The sequence below is a fragment of the Aquila chrysaetos genome, chromosome 10 (assembly GCF_900496995.4).
Source record: "Aquila chrysaetos chrysaetos chromosome 10, bAquChr1.4, whole genome shotgun sequence".
Taxonomy (NCBI): Eukaryota; Metazoa; Chordata; class Aves; order Accipitriformes; family Accipitridae; genus Aquila; species Aquila chrysaetos.
The window spans coordinates 42,582,716-42,610,234 of record NC_044013.1 but is presented as its reverse complement, the minus strand read 5'-3'; the positions used below and the strand labels follow the sequence as shown (position 1 = coordinate 42,610,234).

Here is a 27,519-nt window from a genome sequence, read left to right as displayed (position 1 = left end):
TTTAGAAAGCCTCAAAAGAGGGCCCCAGCATAGCTCTCTGCTGAGGGGTCTTGGTGACTGTACAGACTTTGCCAGGGTCAGCTGGTGCAAAAAGCGACAATGTAAAATGACTTTGCTTATTGTGAAGTCCTGCCCTGGGAGAGTGGCATGTTGCTTGAGGGACTGAGGTCTTCCTTCCCCCACGAGTGCTTCAGCAAGGTGTTGGGGACTGTGGGTTTTTGCCCAAACCCTGGGTTTACATGGAGTGCAATCTCTTCTCCTGCCTTCAGAGTGACGAGGAGTCTAAACCCCCAGAGACACAAAATCCTCATATCAAAGCAAGTAAGACCAACACTTGCTGTAAGTCCTCGATGGGAATAAAGGTGGTGTGGGGGCATCATGCAGTTATTTTGGTAGGAATTAGAACTTTTTTCTGACAGAAGCTGGCAGGGCATCCTAGTGATTACCAGGGTGCTGCCATGTGCTGCCTGTCTCTGCAGATCAATTTGAGCCACCCCGCATGTAGCGACAGTATTGAAGTGCCTCTTGATCCAAGACAAGTGCACTTGCACAGGGAGCCGCTTGTCTATAGGCAGGCGCTGCCCGTGTTCCCCCGTTTGCTGGCTGCCTTCGTGCCACATTAGCTGCTGCTATTCAAGGAGAGAGGTGCCTTGCTTTGCTGGTGCTTCAGACAACCAGGTTGCAATTGCTCGGATGTAACTGTGGCCAGGCAAATATCAAACTGTTGTAGTTCACAGCTGGTGGAATAGAACCTTTATGCTTGACAATGTTTTTTTGGTTTTGTTTTGTTTTGTTTTAAATTAAAACACCCTTGCCCTTCGAGATTAATTGAGAATTAAATTCATTATTTCTTATTCTTTATGAAAAACAACAAAGCTCAACTTACCTTAAGCTTTTTATTGTTTGCATATGAAAGATCTAGATAAGATGGATGAAATGTAAAATTGCGCTTCTATAATGCCTTGGCCTTTTCCCTGCGGGACAGTACAATGCTGCCATTATTTTCAGCATAAAGCTGTTTGGCAGCAGCGTAACGTTCCTGGGATTAATTAACACACTCCAACGTCACTTCCACTGAGGAGAGCAAAGCAGCCTGTGTCTCGCTGGCAGAGCTTTGCCCCGGCTCTGCAGGTGGAAAGGTTGTGGCAGGAGCTGGGAAGCTCTGGGTGCCGCCGGCGGCTCTGGCCAGTGGCCGGGCAGGTGCCCAGTTCCCCGTAGTCGTGCGGGGCCAGAGGTGCCCAGTTCCCCGTAGTCGTGCGGGGCCGGAGTTGCGCGTGCGCCGGGGGCTCTTGCAGAGCCCGTGGGTGACCGAACCCGCCGGCGTTCACTGGGGCGTGCTGGTGGCGGAGGGGAGACGGCGGAGCTCCTGCCTCCTTGGGGAGTCGGTGGAAGGGATGACCGTGGGACAGGAGGACGCCAGGTCGGGTTTACCTGCAGGGAGGGCCAATCCGTGCGAACCGGCCAGGCAGCAGGCGCTGGTGGGGTGCGGAGCAAGGAGGGGAAAAGGCAAGCGGGGTCTGAGGAATGGCCTGGAGTGGCATGTGGGTGGGAGGCAGCTTCTCAACATAGTTTAGCGCTTCAAGAAAACTAAATGACGGCGTTCTTAAACCACGAAATAACGTGACTCATTCATACCCAGGAGGGAAAACTTTGGTGATTGCAAACGGACTCAACATCTCTTAAACTGGCGTCGTACATAGGGGCAGGGGGGAGAGAGCTGCAATTAACGGCAGTAGCCACGAGGAGGCAATCAAATCCCAGGGAAGGATTTGTGCGGGAGGCTGCAGGAGCTTCCGAGAAAGCCCACGCCTGCCCTCTCGCCGTTTTCTTTTTGACGGGATTTGTTGTAAGAAGCCGAGTTACAGCAAAAAGGCAGTGAACAGCCTGGTGCTTCAGCCTGTTATACAAGCTGAAGAAACAGTTTGTCAGCTGTACTGTAACTGAAGGCCTCTTAAATTTGACTTGTGAGAGGAAACAAAATGAACCATGCTTGCCAAAAAGACACACACTTGTAATCTCATTTGTGGAAGGATGTCAGTGATTGACAGCTAATATAATGGGAAGAAAGCTCAAAGGCCGTAAATTAACAAGTCAGTCTAGTGAAAGCAAGCTGTAAGACACAGCAAGGGCTATAGACCAAGCTGTAATACTGATTTTTCTTTTTTTCCTAATCTTACTTTTTCTTACATGAGCTAAACCTGAGACTTTTGTCACCCTTTGCTTCAGCACCTTATTCCAAGAGTTTCTCTGTTGCAATAGGATTTCTAGAAACAGGACCACTGTCTGTCACGATGGCTGCTTATTCTTGCCCAACTCAGAGAAGGGTTTTTCACATGCACTTGCCTCCCTGTCGTCCCCGCCCTGGGCCAGGTCCGCCGAGCTCGGCAGGGCAGGATGGCTTCGGCACAGCTTCTGCGGCACGATGCCCCCCAGCCGTGGCAGCGCCCGGGGGTCTGTGCTCTCCTGCGGGTTCCTGTGTGTGCCACGGAGGGGGCCGCGCACCGGGGCTGCCCTTGCCCATCGCGAGGGTCCCACTCTGGTCGCTGACTCCCCCAAGGGTGACCCGTCCCATTTGTATCGCCCCGTGTCTGTCAGGCTCTTGAGAGTGGCAAAGGAAATGGGGAAATGATGGGAAATTCCCCTTCTGCTGCTTCGCTCAAGACAAGCGAAGGGCAGGGAGGCGAGGGCGAACAACCGCAGTAAAAGTGACGATGGAGCTGGTGACCTCCCCGTGCGTCAGCTGACACGTCACTGCAGGACGGTCCTCTCTGTCCGTCCACTTCTCTTTCTTCCTACACACCTCCCACATTTTCTGGTCTTTTAAATGTATTGCCTTGAATTCCTAACTTTAAACCACAGAGAGTGTCTCCCACTACTTAGAGAAAGTTCGGCTGGGAGGCAGCCCGTCATTTCCTCGAGGGTGAACACTTGACGGTGAGAGCAAGCGAAAAGGCACTGAGCACGGCTTTTGGCTTTCTCTCTTGCTTGTGACCTTCCTAGGATCCGACACCAGCCGAAAGCCTAGTCCTCCGCGCTGGGGTTTCGCAGCCTCCCCGCTGCGTGATATGTAACGCTTCAGTGTCCTGCGAATCCTCCAGCAGTGGGTGTTCTACGCAGTGCGATGTGTTAGTGGGTCACTGTGGAAATCTGCTCGTGTTTTGGTTCGGCTACAAGTAGATGGAGGGGGAAAAGGTCAAACCACAATTCTGTAACACTTGCTTTATCCAGAGCAAAGATTTATTCACCGAAAAGATTCCTACATATCCAGAATTTCATTAGCATGGAGTGCACTCTTTTTTTTTCTTTTTTTTGCTGGTTGCATAAACTAATACAGAAACTGTTGTTAATACTAACAATTTTTAATTAATTTAATAGCAATTCTGGAAGACACTCAGTTGATAGAAAATATAAAAAAAATTCTTTACTGTACAAAGTTTACATCACATTTGAAAAGAAAACGTGTCCATTTTCACCATATTACAGACTCCATTTACATTCACTACTGACGTGTGGCTTTTGTAGCAGCATTGTACAGCCAGCTTCACATTTACAACTCTTAAATTGGTACAGGCTTACCGTGCTTCACGCCCTTACACCAGCACACAAGGAGACAGTACGTGTGACCACAAAACAATGCAACCTAACGACTGTCGCTTGGTTTGCAACATGTTGAGGGACAAGAGAGCTCCACTCTCTTCACAGCTGTACAACCCCACCGGTTTCGGTCGATTGCCATGCGTCTTACACCAGCTGATTAAAACAAAAATCATCCCAGAGACAGTGACCAAGTCTCTCCTCTCGGATATACTGGGTCCAGGAGGCTGGGTTTTGCTTTCAAGAGCAATTTATGGGTGTTAAACACAAAACCAAGGTCAGGTTGAATTATAATCCCAAAACTCATGATTAAAGGCAGGTTTTGAAACCCAGGACTGGAGCAGTAGGGCAGTATTCCCAGCGGGGCACCACTGGGCAGTGCTCAGCAGGGGATCAGTCTCCCATTAGCGTTCAGCACGCTTTAAAGTGCGCACGAAAGGACGTTGGGTTCTAGGCAAGTGGCCCTGCTGAAACAGGCGAGGAAGGCCTGCCTAAAAGCAAGGGGCAATGCAGCTCTGTGTCTGGAAAGTCTTCGCAGACAGTGTTTGAATTGCACCTGAGGGCAGTCGTAGGAAGGACAAATGGTTGATAAGTTTTCTTGGTTTTTTTTCTTAATTTTTTTGTTTTAATCTGGCTGGTCATCCGGTGCTGGCTGTCCTCCTAGCCAGTCATCTTATTAGAAAAAAAATTGAGAATATATTGCTTTCCCAGCGTAGTTCTTGCACATTTGCACAGCAGCATTACTGCTGATGAACAGGCAAGGAGCCCCTGTCTGTTTTCAAGTTGGGCCACTGGTTCCCACACTGAGAAGTTCTGCGTGTCCCAGCTTTTGGGACCTGTTTTATGCACACAGATGGCAGAAATAAATAGTGAGGAGCACACCAAGGCTGCTGCCACCCTCAGATGCAGAGTTAGCTGAAGGGCTGTTCAGCACTGCAGGCTACAGAGCAACAATTTGCATCCAGCAGCAGCTTCGGCTCTTCTCTAAGGCAAGATGCACAGTGAAGCCTACGGAGGGTTTCGGCCGATGGGTTTGTAATGTTACCGGTGCAAAGCAGCACATTTCTCCACGCTTTAGGTTTGTGTTGTGCTGTAGTTATTTAAGCAGTACTTGCTGGGAAAACAACTTCTGCTCAAAACTGCTGACACAAAATTACTGTGAGAGAACAAACAGTAGCAAGTCTTGAAGAGAAGCAAGTGGTGTAGGTTAAATACATGGTATAGTTGGAGGGGATTTATTTGCTTTATAAAGGTGGGGGAGAGGAAGGAGGTCAAGAGAGTACCACGATGCCACGCTTGGCTACCACCAAACCAATTTTTTCTTTTATATCTGCGACACATTTTAAAAGTCACTCTATCAAAAATATTTGTAAGAGAATATAACTGACTTGCACATAGTAGGAGTGAAGCTCTCTGCTCAACAGAACTCAGGAATTTTCTTTGCCATGTAATTTTCTACAGAAGTCAGCCACCTGTAAGTAGCCAAACTGCGTGCCTGTCCCTTTGCCTGCCTTACAGAGGAATTCAGAGCTCCACTCTGTGATCCTCATGTCAAGCCCTTGTGATGACAGTGAAAGGAATAGAGTGGGGTGTGTAATGTACTAGTACCGTTGGAGAAATGAAATTTGGCTTCCAGGGAGCCCTTATGAACCATCTCAACAAAACGAAGCACTATGAGGCCAGAAAGGATCTGAAGGTGTATTGTGTAATGAGGGTTCTCCTACTTCCCTGGCTGGCAGAAGGCAGAGGAATATGAAAGGGAAGCACGAAGGAGCCTTTGCTAATGCTGCCTGCAGTTCACTTGCAGTGGGATAATGCATCTGTCACCTTAAATGCGGTAATCAGATGTATTCTTTATAACCTGCACGTTACACATTGGAGAGGGGGTGTGGGGGGTGGTTGTTGTCTTAAAATTCACCTTTGAAACAAGTCTGAGCTGTTGGGTTGAGTCAGGTCCTCTAGACCAAGATATAACTTTCCTGGTTGCAAGATTTCTGTCACTCTTAGTTTTCCCCCAAACAACTGCTTTAGTCCTAAATTTTTTAAAACAAACAGCTTGCTTACAAACTTAAATGCGACTGGCTATAGGAGCCAGCAACACTGGGGGGGGGGGGGGGGGGGGGGCAGGAGGAATGACTTTGAATCTCTTCTTAACAAGCTCAGTGCATCAAGACCTTATTTCATGCATCGTTTAGGGATGGCTTTTTCCCTTGCCTTGCCTCTCCCTGCAGCTCTGGAAAATGTCTTTTCTTCTACAAATGAAATGGTGATTGGGGCAGTAAGAGTCAAGTCTGGTCGGTCACTGTTGTATTTCTAGAAATGCTGCTAGTTTAGGGGCTAGAACGTGTTGTGCTCAAAACTTCAAAAGAAGAACTTGGCCCCTGTGTGCGGAGCTAGAACAAGTCATGTTTGGGTTTTGGTTTTCTTTTCTTCAAAGGCCAGCAAGTCTTAAGCTTCCTACAGGACTGTAGGAGAACAAGCAGCTTTTATTGTGAGTTCTGTGTAGAAGAGCGCTTGAGTCTGAGACACAGCTTACAGGATTAGAAACTCTCCTATCAGAAGTAGATTTGTACTAGTGTAACTTAAGTCAAGGTAACCCAGAGCTTGGACCAACCCTGCTGAAGCAAACCTCAGAGCTCAGTGATTGGTTTGGGCAAATCACAGTGCAATAGATTTTTACCTTAATGAAAGAAAAATGCAATCTCAAACTCCAACCCCTTGTACTAGGTGCATTGCCATTCTGAAACAAGCCAGTTCCATTTCTCTTGGGGAAAACGAATGCTTTGAAGGCAGAAGATAGCTCCTATTTACCATAGACACAAGAAGGAACTAGAAATAGTTCTTTTTTCAGTGCTATTTGAGAATGGCTGTAGTTAAACTTGATTCACTGTTTATTATGTTTAAAAAAATATAGTTCACACAAAAGTATCATGTAAACATTCTTTAAATAACCGCTGGTGCTCAGGCAGAATTCAGACTTTATGAACAACACAGGACTGTGAACTGATGGTCGTGCGGCTTTCAGCTGTGGCTGCACCAGTTTCATAGCTTGGTAGATTCAGTGAAGATTTCTGATGCTTTGTGTAAGTAGGCAGACAACATTATCACAAGACAATTACACACCATGCTATATCTTTTGATTACTTGGTTCCAGGATTCCCAAGCCAAATCTTTCAAAACGCAGGACAACTTTGCTACTGTTAATGCTGAAAAGAGTGGGGAGGGAGAGGAGAAGGGAGGGGAAAGTTATTTATTTTTAATTTTTCTTACAAAGCCACAGTCCTATAAAAGGAACTAAAATGGGTTAGATCCTGATCTCATACAACTTCAGATCACCCAGAAAAGAAGCTTAAGTAATTAAGCAGTAAACACGTGAACTTATTCATGCTAACCTCATCAGTGGAAACGTACAGCACAAATCTGATTTGCCTCAAATTGGAGAAACAGGAGGTTTTCATAAGTACCTAAGGTGGGTAGAAGCCCAACACTTGTTTTCAATGGGCACTTAGTTCCTTGAAGTAGAAGGGAAGGAAAAAATTACTTACAGAATTTTCTTTTTAAGAGAAAGGGGTGTTTTGACAAGGTACATCAATCGATTAAAAAAACTCCAACAGAACAAACTCGAACCCGTTTGCTCCTCTTTATAGACTGTAGCAAGTGCATAAAGATGTCTTTTTCCTTCACTCTTAAAGTGTTAGCATAGCTAGAAATATTTTCACTTCAAAATGCCTTCCTACACACACACACACACACACACTCAGGTGACAGCAAAGCAGAGAGCCTGAATAAGTGAGCTCTTGCAGCAGACTTTCTGAGAGAATGAGTAGGTGGGTGTATTTGTCCTCACTGAAGACAGTAGAAGCCTCCCTGGTTCTTGGTGCATATTCTCCTCTGTCCCTATCTTCTCCTCTCCGAAGCAAGGTATTTTTTCAAAACCATGAATCAGTAAAGAATGAAAAAAGACCTTTTCTAAAAAAAAGGCACATATTTGCTGTGTTACCTACAAATCTGCAAAGCCCCTAACGTTAAGTCAGACATTTTGCTGAACAGGGGATGTAAACAGAAGCAAATCATAAAATTCAAAGCACTAGATTTGCAAGGGGAGGAGGAACTGAAGGGTGCTCTTGCTTTCCTCCTCTTTTACATTGCATTGTGGCTGATCCCAGCTGACCCACATGGGCTAGTTCTGGACACCACTTGTGGCCTGGTCCCTGGTAGGCTAAGGGACTGCGATCTGCTCCCAGCAGAGCAAGGACCATCCTTCTTTCCACTCAAGAACTGTACCAGCTTCATCCAGCCCCTGACAGAATTGACCCTGGCTTCAATGCTGGCTCTGGTCCCAAGGGAGAACCAGCACAATCTGGCCCTTAACTCTTGTTGGTTTGCAGTGCAAGTGGAGTGTTCAGTCAGTCATCCGATGTGCCTGTGAAAACGTACTTGTTACCTTCAGTCACAAAGCCACAGGCCAGCACTAAGGATGACAGGCATAATCTCAGACTGCAGCTAGGAGACTGCACCCCTCTGCCTCGCGGGACTTGCAGAACATGCACAAGTCACACCACTTTCAGGAAAACCCCCAACCTGCTGGGCAGGACACACAGCACTTGCTGTTGCTTGCACCTGGTTACTTAGAGAGCAGATCACTAGACCCTTTCCAGGAGGAAGTTACAGCCTGCTGAAATGCTTCAGAAGTGAAAGATGGCCACGTTGTTAGACAGTAACTTCTTGCAGACAGGAGTTGTTATTCAAGCTAACAGCCCACACCAAGCGGAAAAAGGCAGAAAAGGAGAATTCGGATAAAGTGTTGATTATGTCCATGGGTTAATTTCGTGGTTTGTTTTTGCTTTTTTAAATGGAAGGTGATTGTCCAAGTTGCCGGTTAGGATACAACACATGGAAGCATGCAAGGTGGAGCCCATTATTGCACCAGTAGCTACAACCTACAAAGAAATACGGGAGGGAAGGGAAAAAGACACCATGAGAGTTAGTTTTCAGTTATTTAAAGCAAGCCCTTGAGAACTACATATTATAAAGCTTACACCAGAATAAAGCACAAGGTTAGTGCAAAGTTTCTCAAAGGATTTGTCAGAGGGGATGTGAACATGTCTTTAGAGGGCTTTGAATCTGAGTAGGTCTCTGGCTGGCATGGCTACAGGGAGCCTCCCAAGTGTGACTTAAGTATAATGTAGTTTGCAGGGGATGAACAACTGAGCTGCCTGCACTTTCCTTTCAATGAGCGCTAATTCAGCTGTCAATGCTGATAATTAATAGTGACACTTAAAGTACCTCTCCCCTATTAAATGCTTTGAGCAGAGAAAAAGTAGTAATGTATGCAAATCAACATGAACCACTTGTGGGGGTGGGGGGTGGGGGTGTTGGTCCATCTACCCAGGCAAAAATAATTAGGGTAGCTACTACATAAGACATGGTTCTGCAGTTCCACAAGCTGTTCAAGAATAACTCCCTATGGAAACACTAATCCAAAATAATCACTTGGCAAATTGCTCTGGAATTGAGCATTCTCACGAACTGACTGCCCAAATGGGAAGCATTACTTCAAGTTCATTTCCAATGTGATGTTAGAGGACAATGCGAAAGTGTGATTGTCTGCATGGGAATGTGTAGACAGCCTGGGCTCTCAGTCTGCTCTGTGTGTCTGGTTAGGTAGGTGAAGAGATGTCAAATCAGTCATCAGAGTTAATGATCCAACACAAGTAAGATCTTATTGTATAGAGAAATGAGGGCGTGAAAGTGTTGACACACAGAACCACAGTGTTGGAGTACAGTGTGTTTCTGTAGAAAAGAAAAAATATTACCAAAGGACACTGCTGTATCATGCAAATCTCCTGGCAAAAGAATTGCTGTCTTCATAACATAACACAACTTAAATACAATGATCTTCCTTTGAGGCAAGCGAGGATTACTTTAAAAAAAATAGGAGGAAATGTAACAAGTGAAGCTGGATGACTTGAAGGAACGGATAATTGAAAAGCACGTACTCAAGGTAGCTGGGTATAGATCTGGCCAACACAAGCTGTGCCTGGAAATTGGGTTTGGTATGCTTTAGGCCAGAAGAGGAAAAAAAATTGTTTCTCTTAAATTATGACTGAAGGACAGGTAAGAAGCAGTAATCACATGCAGGTCCATTTTTTAGCTCAGATTCTGTTGGTTTCTCTTTAAATTTTTATTTTAAAAAATCTAGACAATTGAAATCACAAGGACTGAAGTGTAGCCATGACAGCTCTGCTGGAGTAGTGAGCGTTCGGGGTGCAGAAAGACACCTTGCCTCCCAACCGTGCCACAGCACACAAAGGCAGTCACTGATGATGCAAAGAACAACTGCCAAATGTAAGGCTATCTCAACCCTTTGTTGTACTTTTTTAAAACGAGTGCTGTGATACACGTATATACCTGTCTAGTGCGAGGAAAAAATACCAGACAGTTCTACTTATCAATGAGTGGCTAGTAAGCGTTCAATCATTGATGATAATAGTGTCCTTTCGTATAAAGATGAGGCCACAGTCTTGGAGAAGCATTCCGCACTTTAAAGTCGTTAGAGATCATAATGCATCAGGGATCCAGTACAAATGTTAGGGAAATTGCACAAGAGACAAATGGCGAAATTTTCAACCAAAACCCCAAATAAACCACACCCACCAAAGCACAAAATGCCATGACAGTCACCATATAAGCAAACAGAAGTGTTTGGTTAGTTATGATAAGGTATTGCAGGAAGATCGTGAATGGTTATGGGAAAGAAAAGGGTAGATTAAACATCAAAAAAAGGAGAAAAGAGAAAATAAATATTAGCGGTTCAGTAGATGAAAAGAAACACCAAGCGAAGTAAATGGGCACTGGTCACAAACGTGTCTGATCTCCTGCAGACTTTACAAACACTGAGGTCACCAAAACGTAACCTTGTGCCTAACAGAAACTCTAAGCATGTTCCTGAAACCAGACCGGCTGTCTTTCACTGGGGCTTGCAGGCCCAGCCTGTTCACTGAAGTCCATTGGAACTACTCAGGCTAACAGCAGTCAGCAGTGGAAATTAGACAACTGACATAAAACTGGTCTGGGGTGGGGGTTTCAGTCTCTTGGCTCCAGAAACTTTATCTGCTTTGCTTCCACTTGCTTTTGGTAGAAGTGGAACTGGGAACCATCCTTCTCAGAGTGACAGGTTATTCGTGAGAAGGGAAGCTGAAAGTTTTAGGCCTTGTGGATTTATGCTCATCCAGTCTGAACTGGAATGAGTTTTATATTCTGGTCTGGTCTGTCATAACAGATGTCATGGGATGTACAATCAGGTGTTTTGAGGGACCTCTTCCAGTTTTGACAGTGTACTGATGCTTGATTGTATGAGACCTTTCTTTCCCAATTGCAACACAGAAACTGACTTTGAATGTATCACGATCTGGCAAGGACTTATGCTGACTTCACGTGACTTCTTTCCTTGGTCCAGATCTTGACATAATTCCAACTTAAGAGATTCAGTCCAAACATTGCCACTCATTCCTAGCTGTCAGTTTACTGCATCTTCAGGATTTCTAAATCACTTGACACATGCTTACTACCTACTTTGGTTTTTCCCCAGAAATCAACTGTTCTGAGTCAGGACTAACGCTGCATTTCTTTATCTGCCTGTGCAAATTGGGCGCTTTTCTGTAAAGAGGAGGGGGTTGGATTTTTTCCCCCACATGCTCCTTGAGGAAGGCTACAAACTTAGGATAATTCCAAAATTTGACAGTTCAGTTTCAAAGGGAAATGGTGGCACATTCTTTGGTCCTTCCCTTCCTCAGTCACTACCAGCCATTATTCTAACCACTTTGGGGTCAGTGTGGGCCCTTTCCAATACTGTTGATAGATACTCTCTGAAACCAAACATAAAGCTAGGTAAGTAATCTGCTGAAGGAGGGATGTGAATGTGTTAAGAGTAGGAAATTAACTGTCTGAAGCATGTAAGCTTAATTACATAATTTCCTAGTAACTAGAAAAGCAGAACAGCACACTGATACTCTCCCATCAGAGGTTTGACAGCCCCCAGGAAGGCAAAAAAAAGCACAGAAATGATCAGTTAGCAAATTCTGAGTGGCATAAATATTCTTAACAGCAGCAAATACTCACTCAGCAGACTTCCAGAAATGCCCTGGGTGGGAGAGCCGACGATTCAATTTTGGCAGTTTTTCAAGCATATCCATGAGGACAGTGAAGCTAGGTCTCTCACTGAGATCAAATGACCAGCACGCTGAGAGAATTTCCTGCAAATGATATTTGTGGCTCATTATCTCCACTTAGTTCACAGGTCAACTGTGCAGACCAAGCAACAGATTGAGCGCTGTGATTTGTGCGAGCCCAACCAGAGATACTGATTATGAGAATGTCCAAGACCTCTATTAAACAAACAGTATCCTGTGTACCAGTGGATGTCCACTTCTGTATGACAGTTACAGGCAGAGGCTCAGTATCTAACCTGGTGTCCCATTCCAATCTGTTCTCAATCCTGCCCTTTATCTTTAGAGTTATAATACAAGTGAAATAAATTTCGTCTTTAAGCAGCTTCCTCTTTTCCTGATAAATAGCTATATGGAAGGATTCCTGCAACTGAGGTACTTACGTTGACTTCTTTCCCCAAACTAACAGTTGCAAGGACTTGTTTCACTCCTTCACCGCTTCCGATCTGCCAGATGAGCGCCTCTGCAGGCTGGTTCTTGAAAGGCCATTCTCTTGCTTGGAGCTCATACCACACAGTCCTGCAACATCAACAGACAGATCAAGACTTTGCCTGCTCTTAAGAGAAAGATACAAAAGCCTGACACTGTTCCAATTTCTTCAGATAAGCTCTGGAAGGTGTATAAGCCTGTGTAGCAAATCCCTCCAACCACACACCCCTCCCGCCCATGACTTTTGTAGTAGGTGAGAAAAATGCATCCTAGCTAGAATCCTGAGTCTGTGAGAAGAGGACCACTGACTCACAAGGCTCAGGTCTATAACAAATCTCATTTAGTAAGCTCCCATTGTACTCTTAGATGTTCCTTTCTTACCCAAAGGCATAGATATCTGCAGCTTTGGAGAAAGGCAACTTGTCTTCGTCTTTCCCAGGGGCCATCTCACGAACAATTTCAGGGGCCAGGTAGCATAACCAGTCATGAGGCAGCTTCAATTCATTCTCCCTCCTGAGTTCAAAAGAAAGAAGTGGTACTGAAACACTACTGCTTCAGCCAAGAAGCAGCGTATGGACCATATCTGTGCTTTACCTAATGCCTTGACTTTATTTACTCAAATGTTTTCACTGACATTTCCTTTCTAATTTTCTTGCCATATTAAAAAATATGCATGTGTTAGCCTGACTCTCCAGCTTATTCTTGGAGCTTAAAGTTTTCTTTGTTCTGTGTTCTGAGCCTTACTCCCTACATAACTTCCTAGCTCTGTGCTACTGGAACTGTAGAAAGAACTCTGTTAAAAAAAAAAAACAAAGAAAATGCATATTCCAAAAATGTGTGTACGTACTAAAGCAATCAACGCTCCGTACTTGTACTGTGTAATGCATCAAAATGTTTCCCTATTTGATCACTATTTATTATTCTAGAATTGGACCAAACGTTGAAACCTCCACTTACCTTCCTTCCTGAACCACACCCGAAATTCCAAATAATCCGAAGTCAGTGATCACAACTTTCCCATTGTCATAGAAAACATTCTTGGATTTCAGATCCTTATGTACAATCCCCTTTGCGTGAAGATACCCCATGCCCTGGGAAATATATGCAGAGATGTAAACTTTTTTTTATGATTTACAAGCCTCTTCTAACCCTGAACATGCTTTGCTTTCTAATACATATTTACTCTTATCACTCCAGCATAAATAATGAATTGTATGTGGGGACACACCAGCTGTCTGACTTATGCAGGAAGGGTGCAAGGGAAGTCTGCAAGAGAGCAGATCTTAGTTTAGTGGCCAACCTCTGAATTGCTTTTCATCCTCTGCATAGTAAGGCTACTGGATGGGTACTCTTAGTTAAAGCATTAAGTGGCTGTGGACTTCACAATTCTGAAGTCTGTATGTGTAAGAAAATGAATAACTGACACAAGTTTGCTCACTAAATTCACAGGATATTTCTGCCAGAAAAGAAAACAGCAGCTTTAGAAATGCTTCTTCAGTTGAGAAATACTGAAAGCAAGCACAGAAAACACCGTGCAAATCTGGGAGAAAATGCCATCTACTTCAGAATGCATTACCTCAGCTGCAGTTACTAATAAAGAGACTGGGAAGGAAACCTGTCCTGCATACCTCTCTTCATTATTCCCTTTATCTAAATTCTCCCTCCCTAGTGCCTCACTGGCAAGCAAAAGCTCTATTTCTCTCCTTACAGGCCCTTAGCTTACTGCCCACTAAATCAGCACTTTTTTCAGCCAACTTTGAGTATCTCCTGCTGCAACACCCTGTCGGGCTATTGAGACTTACAGAACCTCTCCAGCTGTGCAGACTCTAAGCTCTTGCTGAGGCACTGCCCAGAAAGTGGATGTCACCGTTAGCATAACATACCCTTACCTTAATGATCTCCTGTGCTATCTGCCTGGTTTTGTTAATATCCAGGGATATCTTGGGGTCCCTTACAAATGAGTGAAGCGTCCTTCCTTTGCAGAAGCTACAGGAAAGAGGAACAACAATCATTAAAAAGGTCTTTAAAATATTGGAGGGAAATAAGAATGTAATACTGGATATTCAATTGGTTTTCTTATGTTGACAGAATCCCAGCCCTCTTCCACTGCTGAGAAATGCCATTTCAGAGAACTTTAAGGACCCGACTGATTTACATCTGTGTGGGTGTACACATGTACAGGAAACCTATTGTTAAAGCATGCTCAAGCATATGCAACAAATGCTTATGTATTTCTTCAGAGACCCAGTTGTTGTTATACTGCTCTGACATTTGAAGTCCAGATTTTAAAACCTGAGCACTAGCTTCTGCTGCTGGTGCTACTGGTCACTTAAGCAGGAAACTTCTTTTGGAACTGGCAATTAGAAATGGCTGAGTGCCTCTTTGCCAGACGATGAGAATGGCATGCCCTTGGCCGTACTTAAATTCAGCCTGCATATGAACATCCCCAAACCCTGTTATTTAGGGGCTAAACAATCCTCATCTCAACTAAGCACTGAAAATGAAAGAGAGGTGAAAAATAATAAAATTTTTGCCTAATCAGCAAGTATGTCTAAGAGGGACAGAAAGGGAGAGAGAACTGTTGCATTATCAGCCTCACACATTGGTTTATTGTTGCTTTGCTGAATTGGAACCATCTGGAAGTAGATGGCAGAGGAACAGCCTGTTCCAGATATTTTTTTTCTCCTGCTTTTTGAATTTTATTATTTAAGAGTTCAAAAATAAAAAGAAAATTTCCAAAAAATATCGTATGTTCCCTAAAAGGAGACAACCCTAGTATCCAAGACTGAACACCACAGACTGCATTCATGTCTGCCACCTCCTGACTGCAGTAAAAGGTTTATTTTTATATATAAAGAGTAAATATTATCTATCTATATAATACATATATATTAAAAATAACACTAAGATGCTATATCCTTACCTGGTAATGATTGCTAAATGAGGAGGGTTCATGCATGCTCCCATGAAGAGTACTACGTTCTCATGCCGGGTCTGTCTATAGTTCATCACCTCCTTTTTAAAGAGCTTGAGATGATCCTGATTGTTCCCGTCTATCTCCAACAGCCTGATGGCCACTTCCCCATGCCATTTTCCCTTGTAAACCTTCCCCCATCGTCCTTGGCCAATAGGATCCCCCAGTTCAATCTGTTCAAAGGGAATGTCCCATTCCTGCAGGTAGACGCTGGTCTGGCTAGGTTTGCGATAAATCATCCCTTGCAAGTGTGGCCGTCTGTTTGGCAAATCTTCCACCTCATCCTCATCATCTTCAGGTTCTGATTTATTAGTCTCCGGTTCTTCCACCTGTTCACAAAAAGAGAAGGGAAACACATGCTGAGAGTCCCATCTGAGGGGCAGAAGCAGCCTACAAGCCAGCAGTAAAGGCTTCTTTGAGAGAACTTCAGGGGGTTGGATGTACACATTTGACTATAGCTCTAGAAATACACTTCACAGGACAAAGTAATCTCAGAAGGCTACAAAAAGGCATACATCTTCTATAGGTCAGTGCATGCAGGTGAAGACAAGGCTTTATCCCATATAGAGTTGAATTTGTAGAACCAGCACTAACTTCTAGGTGCTCAGCATCTCAGGATTTGGCCTTCAGTGTGGGGCAAAATGCACCAGACCATTCTAAAAGGAAGGGTCAAGGACTTCCTTGTTCTTCAAATAAATGTGGGCACAGGTTTTTTTGAAATTACTAAAATTCTCCTGTTAGAGAGAAGTGCTCCAAAAATCAACAAGCTTGATCCAAAATCCAGTAACCTCTGCTGAAATCATCAACTCTATCTCTACTGGTTTACTCATCCCTACAGAAACCCATTCCAGTGTTCATACTACAAGCTGAACACATGCTTAGGCACTACCAAAATCACAGACTCTTGTGAATAGGTATGGAAAGGCTTTCCTATGCAAAACATAAGCCCATGCTTACAGCCTTTGCTTTGCAGGATCTACCATGACCTAATCTGACCACTGGAAATACCTACACATGCATTATTTGCAGATTTGAGGTCTGCAGAGCATTTAGACCTCGTAACTCCAGCAGCAGGCCTGCAGCTCTTGTAATGTAAAAATGGCTGTGCCAAGCTGAGTGAGCCAGAAGTTTGAAAAATATCATCTTAGCCCGATTAGAAAAAGTTAAGTATTGTTACAAGTACTGAATTGTTTCAGCCTTGCTACAGAAACCATGAATTTTCAGTTGAGATCTTTGCATTACAAACAGTTCAGTGGAACTGAGGTAAGGCACAGCTAGTTTACACTCATAATTGCAGAGCCACAACTTTTTCATTGCACTTTCAACATGGCATTTCTGATTGTACAAAAGGGCAAACCAGAAAACCTACCTCTGCTTCACATTCAACTCCATCTGTGTCTGGCTGTTGATCAGCACTAACAAGAGAAGACAGGTTTACAGTGAAAATAATGTTTGCATATCCACCTGACTTAGAAAAGTAGACTGCTACATATTCCATTAGCTGAGTGGAAAGAAGCAAATAGAGAAAAGATCTTGATAGCATTATAGGAGGTCAGATAAAAATACAATTACAGCTCCACTTAACAGATAAGGACTTTCTAAACTTACTTTAGCAAATGAGGGACAAAGACTTTGAAGTGATTTTCAATGATCAAGTGGTAGGAATTGATTTGGCAGTGGCATGGCTACGTTATTACAATGTGTTCCAGTAATGGATACTCCCATTCCTACTACTGAAACACGTACAGTGAGGGGAGAAGCAATTGTGAGTGCTGGCAATGCAGGCTAAAATCTTTTGCATGCCCTACAATTCAGACCCTTAAAAAGATGTTTGCTTGCAGCTAAGTGCGCCACGCTCTTCTAATTGTAAAACTCCATAACTTGTATTTCATTGGACCTTTCTCATCGCAGGAATGCACACATAACCATAACTAGATATTAAAGGCATGGACTTCTTACTGTCCCATTTAAATATCATATTCAGCTTTATAAAACTGGGAATACCAGTATCACCCTTGCTGACTAAAATTATCCTGTGAGTTCTCAGATTATAAATTCAGTTTTGGTCATAACATAGTACTTTCAGACTGATCTGAAGATTACCAGGTAAACACGATGCAAATAAAAGAATTTAAAACTATACTTACTTAGTGTCTGCAGCTGTTTCTGGAGGCTGTGCTATTTGCGCAGGACTGGGAATTTCTGGGAAAGTAGAACATTTATGATACTTATTGTACGTTTCAATCTCTTACAGATATGGAAGTTTTAACATTGCAATAGTGATTATTTGCTTCTTATTCAGGAATTATAAAGTAAACTCAACCACAGACAATATGATTTTATACTTTTATTAATTTTAAACTATGCTTATCTTTCCTAGTACTTACATGCCTGTATATTGACCAAGCCCAGTCTTCTTCTCATTTACCTACTTATCTGTAATGTCTTTCAAGGTCAGTCCTTGTCTGTGAACTGCTTACACACCTTCAAGTTGCCTTGGACAATCAGAAATACTTAAATCCTCACAGAACCAGGATGTTTGAATTCATCTATACTGCAGGTCATGTATTCCAAATGCACCTACTCTGTCCTGTGTCACGAGTGCACAGGAAATTCAGCTTGGGTTCCAAATCCTTCCAAAATTCAAAATAAATACTCTGTACCTGGCATCCTACATCATAAATTCTCACTTTGGAAACAAACAAGCTGTTTCTAAGGGTTCACGAATAGTTGACCGGGAAAAGTTTGTATATGCAAATTCACATTTGAATAGTGTTGCATCATGGTTAAATCCCCTAAGCAAGAGCCTCAGTTCCTAAAGGTGAGCTCAGCATTCCTGAACTGACAGTGTCCATTTATACTAGCTAGGTACGTAATGCTAAAAGTGAGCCTTTTTAAAGAAAGAACATGGCTGTGTGCAGAAAGCTACTGTTTAACAACTGAATATTCAAAGTTTCACCTTAGTACATAAATCACATCACTACCTCATATTAGGAGAAAGAGGCCTGAATTATATACTGAGATAAGAGAAAGTTTGAATTGTTTTAGATACTTTTTTTTTAAAGCAGAATTATTGTTCTTGGGCAGCATGCACAAGTTTACAAACAAGTTACTTTTTGGCAACAGAAGCTGGTTAGTAGAATTAAAACAATCAACTCACCTGGGAAGATAAATTGTTGTCTATGCTGAATGTAGTAGGCAGCTTTTTTTTAAATTGGTTTTTAAAAAAAGAACAGCAAAAAAAGTTACCAGGAGAAAAAAAAAAACACAAACAAGTTAGTTAGAGGATCATCAGTAAGCACCCCATATGCATTCAATGAATTAGTCCCAACTCACTGTTGGAAAACAGATTAGTAGATTATCAGCCTGCTTGAGGGGGTGAATTTCAGCACATGCATTTTTGGAAGACTATGACAGATGATACTTATCAAATGAAAGCTATGTTACCAATAAGCAAACAGACTGGTGGGAAAACAACACATTCAGACTTCAAGTGGCAGAAACAAATTTAGAGAACCCAGGAATGCTAAAAGGCAGGCCCACGTAAAGGCTGGCGCTTCGATGCTCTCATTTCTTCAGCTTTTCAGAGACGCACCCAGAGAAGCTGAAGCTCATGAGCCATCTGCAAGCATTTTTTTTTTATTTCAGTGAATTTGAGCAGTATGTCCTAATACAAAGTAGTTACAGTAGAATCCCTGTACTAAACTGGCTCTGCTTCTGCTCCTTTTGAGTAGGCTAAAATAGCAACTTTCACTCACAGATCAAAAGCTTGATGCAAAATACAGCAATGTTGAAGGCTACATGTAGCAGCTATTGAGCAGCACATGACTTCATTTCCAGATCAAAGGAATTAAATTTATTCTCACTATGTAAATCTTTGCCCTTGTCAGAGATTCTTGCCTGTATTAACTTTGGTAAAGACTGCATATATGGGTTCTTAATCTGTAAAGTATGCAGGGTAAATTCTTCTCCACCATATGTGTATGTCAATGGTTTAAAAATGAGTGTTGATTGTTGGTTATCTTTTGGAAGGGACTGGTAAAGTAATTCATTCCAGTTCTCATTCTTACATTTTGCTCTAGCAATCAACTCACTAATGGTTTAAAGCCACTGGGTGACCAAACACAGCAGGCTGCAGCATGCATTTTACAATACAATGCAAAAAGGGAAGAGAAAGAATGTAATTTTTTCTTTTTTATTCCTTTTCAAAAAAGGAGAAAATAGAAAGATGAAATCATTTAAGAAAGGTGCCAACATTCCTCAATAATCTGTCTCCTGCAAAGGTATCTTGTTTATACTACTTAAAAACTTGTAAGAACAGACCATCTTCTTTTATCAGGTAACAAGGTACACCTTCACACCTTGCTTAAGACACAACCATGTATTCAGAAACCTGCAACTACCTATGAAGTCTTGGTCAGCTTCTGCTTGCATAGAGGCCTTTCTGATCTTGGCAGAGGTCTCCTGAAAAAGATAAGTTTACCTGGGAAGTTAAATCGTCCATCTCTCTGGCCCATAGGAGATGGGTTTGGGGGAGGTGTTGCACTGGGAGGGTTGGAAGACTGGAAAGGTGCTGGAGAAGATGGTGTGGATGAGGTTGTAGAAGAAGGATTACTGCTAGAGTCCAGATGATTTATTGCTGGTGGATGCTCCTGGAAAGCAAGGAAAGTCACTCGTGAGAAAACAATAAAAAGAAAGGAAGAATTCTCCCCTCAATGTTTACTGAACAACAGAGAAAAGAAAGCTGTCCCTAGCCTCGATCATAGCGTGGTTTTTCTAAGTGAGCAGGCAGCTGGAGCCGTGTACAACCAATGTTTTGCAGGGAAAAAATGTCACGTATCAAAGTCTCCTTGCGAAGTGAAAGCTCAGGGTGCCATTCTTGCTCCAACCAGCAAGATACTGCTGCTACCTCTCCTTACTGTAGCTCCTCAGTGACTTACAGACACAAGACTCACTTCAGTCACCATGTACCTTTTTAGTTAGTGCCTTGGGAAGAGTTCCAAATTGTGGTTCTGTTGGTCTGTCTACTGGATTATTGATATCAGAAGGGACAGACTCTGTTCTTCTTATTTTTGTTACTGAAAAACAGGTTGGAAAAGGGAGAAAAAAGCTTTAATCAGACTTTTTATTCTCACGATACCATCAATTACATTGAAAAGCTAAGAATTTGCAGATAATTACTTACTGGGAAGGAAGGATATTCTACAAGCAGGTGCCTCCTTAGTACATTTGTTGTGACATTTTAATCTGAAAGAGAAACATTACATGTTAAATAGCAACTTGTTCTTTCCCAAAAGGAGAAAGCCTACCCTTAATTTGTAATTTTTATGCTATTCTCAGAGGGAGTTCTGGAATGCTTCAGGCCTCAAAGCAGCGTGCATTCATATGAAGAATCCTATTATGTGTGTCATTAGGCTAATGAAAGCCATATACATATCTTAGCATCTGATTCATTTTTAATATAGTTACCTTCACTGACTCTCATCCAGCCACAGCGAAGCACTAAAATCTCAGCACTCTGGATTAACAGCCCAGACAGAGAAGCAAAAACTAACGTCCTCGCTGTTATTTAGGTATCCAGCTTCCACTACAAGATTTGCTCATGATCAGGTAGGAAGCCTGTGGCAGGGAAATAAATTTGGTTCATCCATGCGTCAGGCTGCCAACCTAAAGTATAAGTTGTGCCAAAGCATCCCTTTGCCAGTTCAGAAGCTGACTGAAAAAATTATGCCACTGCTAAGAGTGCATCATATCAAGATATACGTGTTACTGGCAAACTTTAATGAATCAAATCCAAAGTTCCTCTAAAAAAGATCATCGCTGTGTGCTCACCTGCAGTACTTACACTTCACCCCGAACATCATGCTTTTCTGACAGACTTGGCAAATCTGAGATAACCAAGACTTTGTAGAGAACCTGAGTAGAGACAAGAGGGGAAAAATGATGTTAACTGGTGCCTAAAGGAAAATTAACATTTGTAGGTAGTTACAGACAGGCTATACTTCTTTAGCTCTTTCTGAAAAGGGGAAGCGGTGTTGTGGAAGAGACTTCTCACTTTTCTGATCAAAAGCAACTGAAAGAAGGTTGGCACCAACCGTGCAGGCCTCTTGCTACTTCCTCTCCACTCTTGGACAGGGACAAGATGTGCTCAGAGATGTCTCTGAGGAGGAGACAGAGTGTGCATGAACATGCATCTCTAGAAGGTCCTCAAAGCTGCAGGTCAGCAATTACAGATCTGAAGCCTCATGCAAAGACACACAAGTGATAGAATATCACTTCTTTTCATAAAAAACGTCAAACTGGAATTGAGCTTCACCTCATGAAACAAGCAAGAGGGAGCAGCCAGCACACACTCCAAGTGCAGATCCAGCCCGTGAGCACAGGCTGCCTATCAGTTGCTGGTGTCCCTCCTCAGATCAGCAGGACATGTCACATGGTGCTGGTTATATTCACCTGAACATCTTTGTAGAACTGGGACCCAATTTATGGCAGATGAGTGGTGGTGGGAGTGTTATCCCTTTTACCAGAAAATTAAATTGATAGGTTTGTTTGGCATGAGAACTGGCTGACCCAGTTTTGGTTTGGATTTGGGAAGCGGGGATGCAGGAAGCTACAGGGGAGGAAAAGGGAAATGTATGCTCTTCCACATAGAGAGGAAGGAGCAGCTTCCCTTTCATTTGTAGCAGTGGAAGTGTTTTAGAAAAGGCATTGTTACACATTTGGCATGCTTGGTCCTATCACCCCATACACAGCATTGCTACCGCTGGTATGCTAGTCATTACAGAATCACGAGTCAACTGGCTTTGCAAAAAGGATTTCAAGTGTATATATTAAAAAGAAATGAAGCTGAAATACATAGTTAAGGCTGAACTTGGCAAATGAGGCACCCGACCCAACTTCAAACCTATCTTAGAGTCATGACTGCTACAAACGCACTAAATAGCATGCTTTCCTCATCTGACCCCTCAGTTTGTTTCCTTTGTGGCTCACACAGCACATGTGGCTTACCTGTGTGTTACAGCTAGGCCAAAGTCTCTTCGTACCGTTTGAGGGGATCCTTGGGAGAGTTCTGATGGAGAATAAAAGGATGCTTTAGGGAAGCATTACTCACAAGCATGCTTACCAGTCTAGACAGAAACAAAGTGATCACTGTCATAGATAAGGACTAGAAGCCATGACACTGTCAGTAGCACAGCTGAGATTCGTTTGCCTTCTCCTGTAAAGCTACTACCAGATACTACTCCTCTATTTGTTTTCATATGGAGGCAATGTAAGATAAGATTTGGTGGTGGAATCATAATTTTTCTTTCTTTTTGTTAAATCATTATGTTTTACATTTAGGGATTACAGAATTCCATCTGATTAGGGCTAGGCCATTCTTAAAACAAAGTGGAAAGTCAGACTTTACTCCCAATTGGTTTACCAGGAATACCATCACCCAGTTTTCATGCAGTGTCAGTAGACTTCAGAATATTCTCTTACACTGAAAATTATGATCTCCGTTTTATAGACAGCACCACTGTGACCCAGACGAATAAAAAAGATTTATGTGAGATCACTTAGCTAGCTGGTAAGTGCAGAAATGGAGACCCAGGCTTCAAAATGCCAGTCCAGCACTCCAGTGGTTATACCACATAACTTCCTAAAAACTCTCAAATACTAAGATTCTGGCATATTTCCTGAATTAAATCTACAGCCATATTGGAAATCTGGAGAAAAGTCAAATCTGCAAGTATCAACACAGCTTCAAGGCTGGATACTGTCAATGCTTACAAAAAGCCAGTCTCTTTATTTGACCCTAGATGGCACCAGATTCTTTTTTATCATTATTCCAGTGAACTTTTAAAGGCATCTGTGGTCTTTGGCATCTTAGAATAGGCTGGAATGACTAGTTGCTTTTCCAAGGAATATTGAAGATCTAATGTGGCCATTCAAATGCAGAGTGATCTGAATTAATCATAATACAAAGTTAAGATGGCTGTTAACACCAGTTAAGAAGGCTAAATCCTTACTGAAGAGTCCTAATGAATATAAAAAAGTTTGGAATTGAATGGGACTTAAAAGCGCCTACAGTATAGATTTTAAAACAGACAATACGACTATATGCATAGAAGCACCAAAATTCATTTCTGTTTGAATTTATTCTAATGCCTTTTTTATTTATTGCATAAATTCTATCACTCTCTACAGAGAAATGCTCAGATTTCTGCTTGCATTTTCATTTTACAATTTTCTTTCTATGCTGCTTCATTTCTGAAAGTAATTCCTGGGATTTTTGTTTTAAAGGGCATTAGATATATGTGTGGTGCTATAATGTCCTTATTTGGACTTTTATACTTTACAAAAAGGTGCGACTCTTTCCAAGATGCCCGTATCTTTCTACATTAGCTTCCACCGTTACAGGTTGTGTCTGAGACAGACACACATAGTCACATCAGGATAGCTAAAACATTAAATGGCATTGATACGTCACTGCATAAAAAAAACACAAGTCCTAGTCCTGTATGCCATTAAACGTGAATAGACTCATCAATATCAGAGGAAGCATTCCACATTTAAGCACATGCTGAAGTGTTTCTCAGAAGGTTGCACACAACTGTCTAATTTTATTACAGAGATACTTGGCAATGAATATCCAAAGATACTAAATGGTTAGATATGAAGTTATTTCTAGTACCAAGAGGCATCAATAACAGCTGTCTGAAGTCACAGACAAGCAATTACACCCAAACCCCTTGCTTTAACCCTTTAAATATCAGTCCTTTTCCTTGCTTTTGTCATCTGTAGAAATACCAGGTACAAAAAAGACCACGTAAACATCCTGCAGTTCGCCAGTAGGCCAAGCTCCTGTTAAAGTTAACAGAAACTCTGGGATAGAAAGCCCTATTGACGACCTCCAGAGGTTGCACAGGGATGATCAACAGATAGTTGACAAGGACAGGTTCTTCTCTCTCAGCAATGAAACGAAGACAGCCCTGTAAAAATCTCTTACCGAACCTAGAGAGAGGGGGAAAGAAAAAAAAAAAAAAAAAAAAAGTGGGTTGGTTTTTTTTTTGACATTCATATTCATGTGACAGGATACACACTTTGCTAGAGCAGAAACTCCTTCCTGCAGCGTTTGATGTCAGGTTTACAAACATCTCTGGTTTTGCACAGGCTCCTGAGGTAGCTGCATAGCCAATATTTTCCTGCCTACAAATGGTAGTCTTTGCTGGGTAGAGCTCCAGCTCCAGCCTGTGAATGAAGCGTACAAGAATGCACCTGAATTTTGGCTTGTAGATGAGAAGTGTTAATGGGGCTGTGCAATTCAGTCAGCTGGCAGGCTCCATGGAAGTGCCTGAATCATGGAAGTGCTACCTTTTGCAATTCCTATCAGACTTAACCAATAGGACCTGGATCACAGCAGAACCTAGTTCTTACCACTGAATTTCAGAACAAAACTGTGCATTGGCCACAGATGCTTACATGCTGCATTTAGATGTTTAGCAGCTTGCAGGTTTTAGGGTAATACTTCATATGCACTTGCAGTGTGGAAGAATACTGTACTGCTTACAAGGCTACACATTTATAATGAACTCTTTCATATCAGCAGGCAATACAATACTGGAGCACCAAAAAGCACGGCCCTTTGCTGTTAATGCTTACACTCAGAATCTCAACTCCATTCTGAGCTGGGCTAGTTTCCCTTATAGAAAAATGTGATTTTGGAAAAAAGGTCCTGAGCAGAACAGGCTGTTTGAACTCTTCCAGGTGGTCAAAGAGTTAGAGTAAATTTTAATGACCCAGTGCCTGCTACAGATTTGTATGCTGACCTAAGTCTCTGAGATGTTTAGGGATAGCCAGTCTTTGGAAGACACATTTCTTTCCCAGTTCCAACTATTAGTTAAATGTTAGATTAACACCTTCCATCCCACCTACACAAAAAAAGCATATCTCAAAGCCTGGATCAGTCCAAAAAAAGGTGTAGCCTAAGACCATTTGTCTTGTTATGGAGCTATAGTTGTCTATACTGTAATATATGTGTTTTAAAGCTCACACTAGCAGCTAAAATACATCTTAAGATAAAAACATAAAAGAATACCAGCCACCTGAGCTATGAAGAACACTTAAGGACAGAAGAGAATTCTAGTATGTGGAATGGCTACTAGATGCTTGAGAAAAACTGGTTGGGGTCCTCTAATAGCAGCAGCCATCCCAACCTCCCCAGCAGGTGCAATTTCAAATAAATTCAAATAAATTTCAAGTAAAGTACACTAATAACAAGCCGGTTTTGTGGTTATCTTAGAATAGCCCACTGACAGAGATTCTCAGACTGCAATGAAACTATGATGAGGCAACTGGACACCAGCTCTTTCACAGTCAGAACTGGAGCACTGAATGCCCTTTGGTATAAACACAGCCCACCAGTGCCCCTGGGGAAGGAGGAATTGTCATGCTTACTTTATTGGAGGAACTTCATCTATCCTGTTTCCCAACTGTGATTCATGGGACTTGCTCCTTGTGAGGGTTGGAAAGTTAGGTAGCAGCTGAAACACCTTCCGGCAAGGGGGAGGAGGAGTCCGTGGTGGCTTCAACTTATGCCGTCTCTTGGCTTGAGGAGTGGTTGGTGGAGTGATGGTGATGCTGTGAGGAGTCCTTGGTGTTAACCTTCCACTGTGTGCGGGGAATGCAAAAGGGTCCAGGAGGTTTTCTGCATAGATAGAAGGTCCATGACTTGAGGCAAGAGAATCTGAGGATGGGATTGTAGATACTGACACGGAGCGTGCCTGCTGGCTGTTGCCCTTAGGAAGGTGCAGTGCAGAGGGAGTCCATGTGGGCGCAGAGGAGCAGGGGGATTCGATCGTGTTTGTAGAGCTGTTCTCTCGGCGTGCCTCAGAAAGATTCATCAGCACATCATCTTTTAACTCCCCACCTGCTCACCAACCGTAGCAATGTTAGTGACTGATTAAAAAGAAAAGCCAACGTATATACACATACTACATCATGCTGCTTTAGGCTATACGGTGAGGTTTTTTCCCCTGCTTTGCACCTAGCCAAGGTGCAAGCCTAGTTTCTCCTCCCCTGACACCCATCAGCTAAAGTAACCTTTAAAACGAGAATGGCAGTAACTACCCTTACTTTCCTATCTATCTGTAGCTATGTATCTCAAAGGGTAAAATCAGGTCCTATGTTCTAAGATGGGCTGAGTTTTAACAGTTTGGGGCCCTATTGAAAAATGTGATATAGACATGCCTACATAAAACAGGCATCCACATCCTACTGCAAACCTATGTGGTTTTAGTGCCAATCTGTTTAGATTAATCTGAACATCCAACCTGGCATCCTGTCTGCTTTTAGACCAGTCTTTGGTAAAAAGAGGCAACTATTTTTTATTAGCCAACAGAACTACTAAATACCACTTAAACTGAGAAAGGCCATTAGATTGGAAATAAGGAGTATGTAGGAGCTGCTGATACTCATTTGGCCACTTTCTCTCTGGCATGTAACCAGTGCCTAGAACTCACCTGACACCTGGAGTACTGGGGCACTGCTGTTCCATTACAGGCAGTAGCAGCACTCAGCACAGAGCTGCTGTGTTTGGTCAGACTGTATTAGCTAAAGCTGCACCAGGGACAGACAGCTGGACAGAAAGGAACCACCACATCCTGCTCGATCGCTGGTGCAGCCCAGCACTGCGTTCTACATTGCTAGCATCGTAGTTCAGATTGGTCCAGTACAGCTGTAGACCAATTCTGGGTACAAATGGGAAAAAAAAGTACAAAGGCCTGCAGGCAGCAAAGCGGGAATGCACAAATTATTGGGATAATTTCAGAGGCTTAATTCATCAGGTTAACTCTCTGGCTTAATTTTAAGTATGTCCTTAATGACTTAAATCAAGGTGAAAAGTCAAAGCTCCAGGGCCTGATGTCCTGTTGACCAGTCAGTGGTTGAAAAGAGATCATATACCTGGATTTTTAAAAATGCCATTTCTTTATAATAAGTGAATGCCATGACTTCTGAACAATGGCTTGTTTTGCCACAGTATGAAGGGGAAATATGTGACAATCCAGGACAAGAAAGATTAGAAAAAAGGAAATATGAAACTGAGCTGTTTGCTGACTTTTCCATTAACTAATCTTTATGATTTGCAAATGGTATGAACTGTCATAATACCAACAGGAAACATCACCTTTCAGTGACAGATTGACAATTGCTACAAAGAACGATTTGATGCACATTAGTACCAGTATGCTGGTGAGAAACACTGTCACACAAACAGATTTTACAATGCCTTTGAAAGTAGGCTGGGGAAGG

At 42.7% G+C, this 27,519-nt stretch overlaps 1 protein-coding gene across 6 annotated transcripts in view; it reads right to left on the bottom strand.

Moving 5' to 3' along the window:
• Positions 1-2,166: 2,166 nt before the first annotated feature.
• The window catches only part of KSR1 (kinase suppressor of ras 1), a 76,298-nt gene continuing 50,945 nt past the window's right edge, over positions 2,167-27,519 (bottom strand). For 2 of the 6 annotated variants that reach the window (XM_030028183.2, XM_030028190.2), the window contains 17 exons: positions 25,666-26,137; positions 24,218-24,222; positions 22,234-22,294; positions 21,058-21,141; positions 20,411-20,472; positions 20,197-20,303; positions 19,709-19,877; positions 18,386-18,427; positions 17,373-17,427; positions 16,595-16,640; positions 15,175-15,554; positions 14,141-14,237; positions 13,209-13,342; positions 12,633-12,764; positions 12,206-12,341; positions 11,716-11,849; positions 3,220-6,800 (listed from right to left, as the gene is read on the bottom strand). In XM_030028183.2, the coding sequence (XP_029884043.1) occupies positions 6,722-6,800; positions 11,716-11,849; positions 12,206-12,341; positions 12,633-12,764; positions 13,209-13,342; positions 14,141-14,237; positions 15,175-15,554; positions 16,595-16,640; positions 17,373-17,427; positions 18,386-18,427; positions 19,709-19,877; positions 20,197-20,303; positions 20,411-20,472; positions 21,058-21,141; positions 22,234-22,294; positions 24,218-24,222; positions 25,666-26,137 (2,195 nt within the window). In that variant the 3' untranslated portion in view covers positions 3,220-6,721. Of the gene's footprint in view, positions 3,168-3,219; positions 8,535-11,715; positions 11,850-12,205; positions 12,342-12,632; positions 12,765-13,208; positions 13,343-14,140; positions 14,238-15,174; positions 15,555-16,594; positions 16,641-17,372; positions 17,428-18,385; positions 18,428-19,708; positions 19,878-20,196; positions 20,304-20,410; positions 20,473-21,057; positions 21,142-22,233; positions 22,295-24,217; positions 24,223-25,665; positions 26,138-27,519 lie in introns of those variants that run through there. The other 4 variants (XM_030028184.2, XM_030028189.2, XM_030028188.2 and 1 more) reach the window with 4 other exon arrangements.